This window comes from Anoplophora glabripennis, unplaced genomic scaffold (genome assembly GCF_000390285.2).
Source record: "Anoplophora glabripennis isolate ALB-LARVAE unplaced genomic scaffold, Agla_2.0 scaffold38, whole genome shotgun sequence".
NCBI lineage: Eukaryota > Metazoa > Arthropoda > Insecta > Coleoptera > Cerambycidae > Anoplophora > Anoplophora glabripennis.
Window position 1 is genome coordinate 1281201 of NW_019416373.1, and position 12698 is coordinate 1293898.

Below are 12698 nucleotides of genomic sequence, written 5' to 3' on the forward strand. Positions count from 1 at the left end.
ACAAACTTTAACAGGAGATAGAACACATGTTTCTAAAAAGAAAAGTTCCTATAAACATATGTCGTAAAAGGCTTCGTTTCCGAAATACGGGGTGTTGAATTTAATTTTTTTTTGTCGATTATTCATTATAACTTATAAACGAATGCTTAAATTTTTTTCATGTTTGGGAGATAATGCCTATTAATTTCATAAAACAAGCGATAAAAATATTCAAAAACTTGCACAGTGGCGGAGGGGAGGGGGTGCTCAACCCCTTTCTTAAATAGAACTTCTACGCCAATGACTATTTTTTTTTAAACTGTTATTTTCATTATATCCATTATCTACATACAGTTTAACAAAAATAATGTCCCTTCTTCTGTTTCGAAATTCCTGTGCGTTTCCGAGTTATTTTGATTTTTAGTGTTTGATGTACTAAATTAATTTATTTATTATCAATTATCGTCTAAATATTTAATTCTTTCAACGAAAGCTACCGAAATATGGTTTGTTAAGGATTCTAAAAAGCCGAAATCTCTTATTCTTCATCTCTTTCCAATGTAGTCAAAATAAATGTTTGATATATCAAGCCATACTCAAATATAAGACTTTTATAAGTTGAAATCTGTTTAATACACTAATTTTAACAATCCTTATTTATTATGTGCTGCGTAAATACTAATGTACCGCAACTAAATTACAAAAAAAAACATTGAATTGATGTTAATGTTTATGGATAAATTTTTTGAATTNAAAGTCAACGCACAAAAAAGTTATGGTAAATTTAGGAAGAATTTTTGGACCCACGTTTATATAAAGAAAAAGTAATCTTTTTCGACACAGAACACCCTGTAGAAATATTGCCCCCTAATATCGGGACACTCTGTATATTTCATTTTTGCAATAAGTATTTCGTTCTAAGATTTTTTTTCTGTTCATTCATTAATCATTAGTAATATATTTGGTTTTCCATTTAAAAATTAAAGTAGCAAAAAAAAATCCACTACAACTGTAGGATAATTATATTAGAAATCGCATTATATTCCAACGAAGCACACCTGCTAGAGCTGTCAACTGCGAGTCAGCTGATACACGTAGCGTGCGCGCTCTACTACTCCTCAAATACGTTTCATCGCCGGAGATATACACTTCCTCTCTCTTGCTTAGTAATTGTCCAAAACATGACATAAATTTACTTAATTTTAATAAGCAATAGCATAAAATCGATGTAAAATTTCCATGGGAACACGATGGTGCAATTATTTTGTTGCTACTTGCCGTAGTTTACGAGATATTTGCGAAAAACCTTATTTTTTTACGGTTTTTTTACCTTTTGACCCCTTTCCTGACCACCTAGGTCAAAAATTTTGCGGATTCGGATTCCTGAGGATCGAAAACATATTTGCGCCCAGGTTTGATCGACAGAGGAAAAAATGGAGGTTCAGCCTTCATTTCAATGGACTATTATATTCAGCACAGTGCTATGAAATCGTTAGCTTCAAAGCTCTATATCTTTAAACCTACACATAGGATCGCTTGGGGCCCATGAAAACTTTTGCTCAGGAAGGTGAGAGTTATATCATATTTCAATTTCAGCCATTTTGACCGAAAGTCATTTTCCATAAGGTTTGTGCGGGGTCCTTTACTGAGCACCAAAACAAATCTGGTTACGTGGGACATTTACGAAGGAATATAGCTGTACGCCAAATTCATTTTACTTTTAGTTTTTTTTTTAATTGAGGGTTAAATGATGATTTATTTCATGCCAAAAATAAAGAACTAGAGGACATGTTTTTTTTTTACCTCATTATCTCAATTTAAGGCAATATGTGAAAAGAAACCGCTCCTTTCAGCTTTAAAACTTCTAAGTAAGTCCTTCACCCAGATCTCCTATATTAGATAAATCTATTTACTCGGCAGTCGAGAAAGGATACCCGCCGAACAACAAACCCCGGAGTTTCGGCGGTGCCGACGTGGTCAAATCAAGTTAAACAGGTACTCCCGTGATTAGAACCTAGCGTATTTCGTATTCCGCAGCGATGCCAGATTATTGGAAACGGCAATCAGAGAACGAAATACCAGGGACGGGCCCCGAGAAACGCACACACGTGTTCATAACTACCGAATCGTCAGCGTCCCCGGGGCGCCGACTTGCGAATCTCAAGACGCTTCCTGCATACAACACGCTACACCGGAACACAACTATTAAACTATTAACGGGGCTTATTTGCATAGGCGGTGCTCTGCGAGAACAGCTTCTTTGTCTCCAGTCTACAACCGACTAATAATAGTTGTATACGGTAACATTAATGAACTTTATTTCATGCGAGAAGCGGTAGGTTCCTTAATATAAGCGCCCTAACAAACATTAAATTGAGGATTTAGTATAGAGGGTTTTTGAAGAGATGTGAATACAAACCCAGGTTATCATCAACACTTTTAATTCATGCGAAATAACTTGTTTCCAATACATCAACAGAGCTTCGTATCCCGATGATTCGTTGCTTCTAATCTTGAGTGTTTTACAAATAGACTAAGCAAATTAAATTTTTACTCGAAAAAAGTCCTATCCGCTAGATTATTGTAAAATTGTCTAAAGGAACATAATACAAGACATCTCTCGTCTCGTGAGTCAAAAACTTTTATTAGCTAACTTTCCTATTTAAACAAACAAGTGAGGATAACAGTTTTTTCACTTTGCAGGGAAAACCATCAATTTTAGCGAAAAGTGACTCCCAGACAGCTTATAGGGAGTAAAATTATCTACAAAATGAGACTGGTTAAATTAAAATCGGTTAATAAACAAAAAAGTTATTGCAAAAAAACAAGAAAAGTGCCCATTTTTTCATTTGTTTATAACTATCGCATTTATTGTTAAAATTTTATAAAACCTATGACAAGTTGAGGGTTTTGTCATACTTTAAAAGTGTGCCAAAAGTGGGCGCTGTAGGTGCAATAGTTTTCGCACAATTCTATTTGTTTATAGCGGAGGCTCCAAAAGTTATGAACTTTAAGCCTCTGTACAGACGTTAATTTTCAATCAAACATGATTCTGAAAGCGTCATTGTAATCTTAAAGACGCAATTAAGCGACCTATTAAAAAATATCACCGTTTTTTTGACATTAACATTCTCAAATTGTGCATTAAAAAACCGTGCGTTTTTCGCTTATAAACAATTTGAATAACATTGTTGCTATTTATGCTATCTCACCGAAAATAGATGCAATGGATAGCTGGCAAAAAAATACAGTTTTAAAATAAAAAAGTACCCTCTACGACCAACAGGAGCCAATTGTTTATAAATATTAAGACTTGAATTTTTCGCAAAATAAAGTTTACGACGTAAACTACGATTTCCCGTGAATTGCATTGAAAAATGTGGAAAATTAACGACTCACGAGCCCTTTAAAGAGAAGGTACTCGCTAAGTAAACTGTCCGGCGGCCGGCGGCGTGGTGGTGGGGGAAGTGCGCGCTGTAAATTTTGCAATATCTCGGCTTCTATTCATCGTAGAAACTTATTTTTTTTTTAAACTGGGGTAGCTCGACGAAAAAATAACAATGGGCATATTTACGAATTCGTAGAATAGCCCTGAACCCCAGAAAAAATGCATCTTTTATAATTAATTTTTTTTAATTTACAAAAATGTCACAAAAATTATTGTTAAACGAAATATTAATTAAAATTTCAATTTCGGAATTATTTTACTATTATTAAATAAATAAATGAAGCTATCGTTCATTTAAAAAGTTATTTCTTTTACATATTAAGGCAAAGTAAACTTGTTTTTTCAATATTTTGTTAGCTATTTAATTACGATTTAAATGTAAAATTAAAGTAAAAATTCACAAATTATTTTCAAATTATTATTTATTGTTAAAAGATTTAAAAAAGAATAAAAAGCATTTGAATTTATTGCAAAATTCTCAAAATTAAAAAATATTAAAAATAACGCGGTCGATAAAATTACAATTTTAACTTCCTGAAATTTTAATATATAAAGTTTTTTTATTATATTTATTACTAATTTTATAAACATAATCAAAATTAATTCAAAAAATATTAATCACAACCATTTTCAATAATAGATATAAATAATGCAATATAATACAATTTAAAATTTAAAATTTTTTCTATTTTTATGAGAAATAATAATTTGAAAATAATTTATGAATTTTTACTTTAATTTTACATTTAAATCGTAATTAAATAGCTAACAAAATATTGAAAAAACAAGTTTACTTTGCCTTAATATGTAAAAGAAATAACTTTTTAAATGAACGATAGCTTCATTTATTTATTTAATAATAGTAAAATAATACCGAAATTGAAATTTTAATTAATATTTCGTTTAATAATAATTTGTGTGATATTTTTATAAATTAAAAAGAAATAAGTATAAAAGATGCATTTTTTTCTGGGGTTCAGGGCTATTCTACGAATTCGTAAATATGCCCAATGTTATTTTTTCGTCGAGCTGCCCCAGTTAAAAAAAAAATAAGTTTCTACGATGAATAGAAGCCGAAATATTGGAAAATTTACAGCGCGCACTTCCCCCGCCACCACGCCGCCGGCCGCCGGACAGTTTACTTAGCGAGTACCTTCTCTTTAATGGGCTCGTGAGTCGTTAATTTTCCATCTTTTTCAATGCAATTCACGGGAAATCGTAGTTTACGTCGTAAAATTCAAGTCTTAATATTTATAAACAATTGCGCTACGATGTTTAAAAAAAAATTCTTATCTTCGCTCTTGTTGGTCGTAGAGGGTACTTTTTTTATTTTAAAACTGTATTTTTTGCCAGCTATCCATTGCATCTATTTTCGGTGAGATAGCATAAATAGCAACAATGTCATTCAAATTCTTTATAAGCGAAAAACGCACGGTTTTTTGATGCACATGTTGAGAATGTTAATGTCAAAAAACGGGGATATTTTTTAATAGATCGCTTAATCACGTCTTTAAGATTAGAATGACGCTTTCAGAATCATGTTTGATTGAAAATTAACGTCTGTACAGAGGCTTAAAGTTCATAACTTTTGGAGCCTCCGCTATAAACAAATAGAATTGTGCGAAAACTATTGCACCTACAGCACCCACTTTTGGCACACTTTTAAAGTATGACAAAACCCTCAACTTGTCATAGGTTTTATAAAATTTTAACAATAAATGCGATAGTTATAAACAAATGAAAAAATGGGCACTTTTCTAGTTTTTTTGCAATAACTTTTTTGTTTATTAACCGATTTTAATTTAACCAGTCTCATTTTGTAGATAATTTTACTCCCTATAAGCTGTCTGGGAGTCACTTTTCGCTAAAATTGATGGTTTTCCCTGCAAAGTGAAAAAACTGTTATCCTCACTTGTTTGTTTAAATAGGAAAGTTAGCTAATAAAAGTTTTTGACTCACGAGACGAGAGATGTCTTTTAGACAATTTTACAATAATCTAGCGGATAGGACTTTTTTCGAGTTTCTCTTTTATTTTCGCTAATTTTCCTGGTGTAAAGGTATATTTTAAATATTCCGACGTCCGGTTTATGCGTTTTGGAGTAACTCGAATTTAACCAATCTAGTTTAAATTTAAGAGGGAGACCACATTAAGACGTTTAAAAAATCGTTTTTTTTTATTGCATAAATCGTTAGTATAACTATTCAGGTATACGCTGCCAAAATTTCGAAACAAAATTCCTAATCGTTTCGATTTTATGAGCCAAAAATCGAACGCCCATCGGATTGGATGAAGCGCTTATTCAGGTAGTCTAGTCGCTTATAAGCAAGAAAAGAACAAGCTCAGAATGATGCATGTGCGAAAGAAGGACTGTTCTATGGTGCTGGAATCTCTGATTGATCGGAGAACACTATTATTATTAACAACTTTCCCAAATTTCTAGTTTTCAGAAATTTTTAAACACGTTTCTCTTGAAAAATTTTTTTTATTCACGCGAACTCTAAACAAAAAGTAATCAACTGATCGCTTTGAAAATTGAAAGTGTGTTTCTTTATGAAATCACAAAGGACATGAACCAACAATTGGAATGATATAACTTTAAGGGCGTTTTTTTTAATCAAAATAAGTGAAAAAAATGGTGAAAATCGATTTATTTTTTTCAAACTCGTGTCAAAACTTCAATTTTCACAACTTTTACCCGCAATGAGTTTCATATTCTTAGAAAACATGTTAATAATGCAGGAAAGCAACTATTGCTTTCACATCAAATTTGCGACCTCCACATCTCTCGTGAACAACAAACTCGGACGATGATCTGCAGGGGACAACAGCCCATAACTACGGCATTTTCAACACAAACAACTTAAAAAAATTTGTGAATGTAGGTCAAAATATCGATAAAATAATGTCAAGGTTTGATCAAATTCTAATCAATTTTTCCCTCGAAAATATTCATAAGAAAAGCATGAAAATCAGCCTCCTAATGTGGTTTTCTCTCTTAATCGAATTCGCAAAATAGATTCTTGTTAATAAAAAATTACCGTAAAAAATATATTTATTTATATCTGATTTACTAAAGCTAACTAGTTTTTCACAATAGGTTTGTATTCTATTCTAGTAGAAATGGTAATTTCATTTCAATGAAATAATAAACAATTGGGTAACATAAACAACAATGACAACCAACTTGGTTTTCAAAATCCTAGTAATTTTTAGTGAATTGTTAGAAACCTACAATTTGAAATAAATAATGTGTACGATATTTCATTGTATACAAATTATTTTTATATAAACTAACTCGTCACAGATATTTTTTATAGTTAAAAACAATGCTGTTGTAAAGTAAAACAAATATTCAAAATATTCTACAAATAAATAGTGACAGGTCTTAAATTTAAAATTAAAACAGATTTAAATAAATATACCTACTTACAAATTGTAGTAGTATGAGTCCGAGTGAATTTTGTATTTTTACTCATGTTTCCAAAATAATTCAAGAAACCTTCCTGAAGCCACAAATCTAGCCAAAAGTATATCACCATCATAGACAAGGGATCGCAAACAACCCATTACGCACATCGGAAGGCGCCAAGGGGCAAAACTGAATTTCACCGATGTTTTGAAATTTTAAGAAAGTTCCCCTGTAAAGCCCCGATTACAGCGAAGCATCATCAGCTGTAGCAGAACATGCTACCGACAGTTGATCTTCCACTAACAGCGCATAAAAGCACAAAAAATTTCAACTGAATTTTTGGAAATTAACACATTTCCACATATTATGAAATTCGGACTGAAGCAAGGCCTTATGGTCAGCATTAATCAAGACAGTTACAGGTCGATAACCCTTCCGATACAACTGCCATCCCAAGAAAGAAGTTTTTAACGGAGGCGAAATTTCAGAATCTAACGCGAAGACCATTGCGGACCCAATCTGGACTGTGTTCGAACGTCAGCCTCAGTACCCTGCAGCTTATTAACTAGGGACAGATACCTGGACAGTTAGTACACAGGTTCGCTCCAATTTTTCGCTTTTGCATTGTGTGCAGCTATACTTTCATTTTTTTAAATGATATAAAGTTTCAATAAAGCTCACAATTTTTATAAAATTCAAAACTCTAGTAGCCCATACTGTTCAGAAGTTTCGAGTACTAGATTAGGTCGTTATTATCACCATCTCACGACTCATCACCTGGCAACTAACTCGAAAATTATTCGACCAATCGCGTGCGGTGCCCCTCTGCTCTAAACTTTGCAGTTAAATATGTTTGCCGCAATTGTTTGCTGTTCGTTGAAAAATGTCACAGGCAGGTTGCTTTGGACAAAAATATATCCGTTTGTATATTAATTTCAGATATATGTGGAAGAATCTCATAAAAGGGAACAAAATCCAAACGGTTCCAGGCTAATGCGATTTTCCACGCATTCCTGTCCATTATTTTATACCGCGAAAACATGACCATCCAAAGCATACATTTCACGTGTTTAATTATGTTACGTTGCGTTTTAAATTTCAACAACGGAAAACCTGTCGCGATTATCCTAAAATTGATTTTTTTTTAACGTGAAACTTCAAAATCATTAAATGAAGGTTCTGATTACAGTAGAATACTATTATATTTTACTAAATGACCCAATCGACTTTTTAATCCAGTTTCGTCTGTTTTTGGAAATTATTCAGGGTGTCCCACTGGAAACTGCGTCGATCGATATCTAGGAAAGTATACTGTTCCGAAAAATTTGAAAATTTGGCAACATGCCAATGTTCCTAGGGCGAACACAACTAAAGTAACTAGAACTCTCCAGCACTTCCGGTTATACCGGAAGTTGACTCCAACTTCGTTATTTTAAATGGGACACCCTATATATTACTGCATTTTCGTATTCTACGTGAAATTTGAGGGTCACTTTATTCAATATTCCCTATACCTAGGAGTTATAGATTTTGGGAAATTAATTTTTAAAGAAAAAATTTGACAGATGCAAGGATCCGCGGAGATGCTAGTAACTCTTTTCAGGAGCATGATATCAAGCGGATTTTTGGTACCTGTAAAAGACATAGGTAACGCTAAATTATGGTATGTCAACAAATTACAACATCTAATACTAGGTGTTCCATTTTTGCTGTTACATTTTAATAACTTCAAACAGCTATAACTTTGTTAACTTAAATGGAACACCCTATATTTTCTTACTCTGTCGTATGCAGATTGAAATTTCCTTTCGAGCCATATAAGCATTGTTAGGGTTGACGTTACTACTTTTAGAGATATTTGCAATTCTCTATTTTTTGGACAGTTTTTCTCGTATCAGACCTGTTGTCAAATTGGCCATGACCAGAAACACTCCAAAAACAATTGAAATAACATGACATTTGTCAAGTTAGTTGTCAAATTAAAATAATAAGCCAATATGCTGGCGACCCTGTATTTTATCTTGACTTTAACTTTCAAAGTCAAACTAAAGCTTACTTGAAAATATTATCTTCACCACAAGTTGCAAGGTCAAACGAAGGTCAATGGAAAACGCCAGCAAATACGTACCATAACCTACAAGAATTATAATTTCGAATTCTATGTTTTAATACAAACAGTACTCTATTCGTACTCACATTAAGCCTTCAGTTATACGAAATAACTTCCCTACTATTTTGTAAATAGAACGCAGCTCCAGTTTTTTTTATTAAAAAAGTTCCAAAACAATCCAAACATGTTCAGGGCTTAGGGCTTTTGCGCCATGAAAGAGCGACGAACAAACTCCCCACTAATGTAATTATAATGTACAGTTTAAACTTTATAAAACACGATTTATTATGTCTTTATGGTCAAGTGGGTAAATTGACTTGGTAACTTTTAGAAAATGTAAACAATGTAAATTAACTAACTAGTTGTTGGGAGGAACAACGAATTAATTTGGCTATTTACGTTAAAATTCAAAGCCCCGTAAACAGATGCCTGTAAAAACAAGTAATTATGCGTATTTTCTTTCATTCTCTGTTTATCGTAGCATCTCACAACCCGAAAACAATTTGATGGAGGAAAGAAAATAAATATTTTTAGTAAATAACACGCCAGCCTACACGGAATGGAAGCCTTGTTCAACATGCGCCATTGCTCCAGGGGACAAGGTGTTTTTCTTCTTGTACTGCATAAGATCAGAAGTACCTCGTGTGGATATAAAAATTAGTTGTGTCTTAAAATCTTAAACATTTTTTGACATTTAAATTTTTGCTTTCATTTTTCATGCCAATTTTAAAGATGCCCAAATACATTAAATTTCTATAGTATCGAACTTTAGTAAGTTAGGTACCCGTATCGAGAATGTTTAATAATATTTCCTTCATCAGAGAAATATTTCTGTAACAAAAATAATATTTACGTGTTCATTTGAGAAAGCTGTAGATTTATATCTCAAATGATTTGTAAGAAATTAATATCATACGTTTGATTTTAGTGTAATATTGATATCTACATCAAAAACCAAATATATTATGGCACAGACTAAGACTTCCTTTAAATTGTTGGATTTAACTTTAATTTTCTATTATATCAACTATGATACACAAATATTCTAGTGTCCAAATAATTTATCTAATAGTCTATCTTATCTATCTAATAAGTCAAAAATTGGTTACAGGCATTGTTACTTTCCATTTACACAATGATTGATTTACCTCATCATCTGCTTTATTTTGTTTTATGCCGATATCAGCTAACCAATACTTCGATTCTTCAATAAATTCATTCACTTTATCTGTCCCAAATATTAAATCTGATTTAGAAAGCATTTAGTTTAATTTAGAATACTCAGTAACTTTTTTTTGTGTGAGAATTTGTAACAAATATTAATAAAGTTATTGTTCCCAACAGTTGTTGCAAGAACTTTGAACAATGTTTTGATAATAGATTTTCTGAACGTTCAAGTAATGGTGAACATTTTGACGCTACTAAAAAAATTAAATTAAATTAAAAATTTCAAAACATAGCTCAAAGCCTTTCTGTATTCTAAATGACCGACAAGGCAGGCATTAGGGTGCCGCTAGATATGTATCGAATAAATTGATCGATGTCAAGCTTCAGTTCAAAGGCAGTCATGTTATTGTTCAGGGTGCCTCAAACTCGATAATATGGGCCTACTGTGAGGCTACAAAAAATTTTAATAAAATTTGGGACGCGTGGCTCCATTTTCAATAGAAAGTATTATCATTAGAATTTGACAGAAACGACTACTGACGTCATAGATTATTTTTTTTCCAGAAACATACGCAATTATTTTTCCCGATAAAAAGTTCTCTTTTTTCCAATAAACTTTTGTTAGAGAATTTTTTCTATATTACTGCTGTGGAATTATTTCGAGAAAGGTATCCAGAGCGTCTTATTCCTGATCATAGAACCTTTACAAGATTGGAGGCAACCTTGCGACGAATTGAAGATGCATTTTCTGTTCGGAAAAATCAAATAATTGACCGAAGAGTCAGAAACAATGTTAATACAGCCAGACTGTTTCAATATTTCGAACAAAATCCACGAAATTCTATACGACAGGCTAGCCGGGAATTGAATATGGATAAATCGGCTGTTCAACGAATTTTAAAGACCGGGTAACATGACAACAAAATTTACAATTTGGAGTATTTTCCTGAGCCTCACATTGAAAACAGACTTCCTCTCTAATCATTATTATTATTCTATTACAGTTACCGTTATTGATATCACTATCGTTATCGTTATCACTATTATATGATTATCATTATCATCATTTCCATTGTCATTATCATTATCATTACTATTATTATTTTTATTATTTTAATATTATTATAATAAACATCGTTTTTTACTAATTGCGGAGATATGTCAGGTAGTATTTTGATATTAGGCTGTCATACCATCTTTAATACTGATCGTACGTGTTAAACCCCCGTTATAACATATTTACTGGTCTTTATAGTTTAGTGTGTTGTGACGAAAGCCTCCTGGGGTGCAAGAAACGAACTTTGTAACTGTTCTTACTCCCCCAGGAGCGAAATACGTTCGGGGGCGGAAGACTTATGGTTTGTTTAGATGGTTTTGTCTACTTCTCACGATTTGTGAACGCAAAATGCAATTTAGTAGCAAAATGGAAATTTTATATGGCCACACAGGAGGGCCCTTAGTTAAAACTTTTTCCTTGAGGGTTGATATACACGATCGTCGGGGTGATGTATGAGTATTGTTTTTGCTGCTGGCGTGAATTCGGAATGTTGGGTGGTTACACTTGGCTCTTTCCCTGAAGAAAATAATATCCGAGTAGCGTTGTCTTTCAGTTAACTTTCAGTTAGATGTTTTCGAGAATATTCATAGATAAGATCTTGTACATTTCGATAAAATTATGATTTTATTTATATAAATCTAAATAAAAGTAAGTTTTTGCTGATATGGGATTATTTTTCCAAACATTTGAATTGGAGTCATATGGTATATCCCCTGCTCTGTTATCTCTGTTTAAATCTTATTTTAGTAATAGGTACCAATTTGTGCAGTATACCTCTGTTTTCAATTTAATGGTTAACCATTCTCATCACTGATCATGTCTTTAATGATTTTTCTGGACTTATCATGTGCTTAGAATTTCATCATTCACCTTTATTTTAAATATATATATATATATATATATTTATGTATATATAAAAATCAATAAAGTCTATTCTATTCTATTTCATACCACATTGCTCTATTTTTCTTCTTCTGCTGCTTCGTCTTGGTCTTTCTACAACTAAAGACGCTAAAAAGCAATTTTAAAGGAAAATATTAATAATAGCTAGTAATGTTGACGGAAACAACTACTCTGGGGACTAATGTGCAATTTTTAAATACACCTACAATATATAATAAACTCTTACGCATGTCCCTTAAACATATTATTTAACAATTATCTAAAAAGATATTCTTGAAAACATAAACATCTGTAACTCAAAGATAAATTACATGATCGATACATCATTTGTTTCTGTTACAGGTCCTGATCTGATCCTTGCCCCTGTGACGTTTCCTGCAGAAAACTCAGATTACTGAACATATTCCCAAGAAAGAAGTACAACCGAAACCGACTGAAGATCTCAAATATAATCAAAATAAGGTTATGGAAAATGTATTTTCTTTATATTCATTGTAAAGAATATATTACTTTGCTTAAGCGATTAGATAGTTCGTTAAATTGGATAATGCGAATAGGATATGGAATAATTACCTAAAAATACAAAAAAATTGTAAATATAAAAATTTTAAACATGGTCAAGTG

At 32.1% G+C, this 12698-nt stretch overlaps 1 protein-coding gene across 1 annotated transcript in view; it reads left to right on the forward strand.

The window, feature by feature from the left end:
* Positions 1-12623, forward strand: part of LOC108905727 (hemicentin-1) — a 279653-nt gene extending 267030 nt beyond the window's left edge. The window contains exon 14 of the mRNA XM_018708731.2: positions 12417-12623. Within this exon, the coding sequence (XP_018564247.2) occupies positions 12417-12472 (56 nt within the window). The 3' untranslated portion in view covers positions 12473-12623. The remainder of the gene's footprint in view (positions 1-12416) is intronic.
* The last annotated feature ends 75 nt before the right edge of the window (positions 12624-12698 follow it).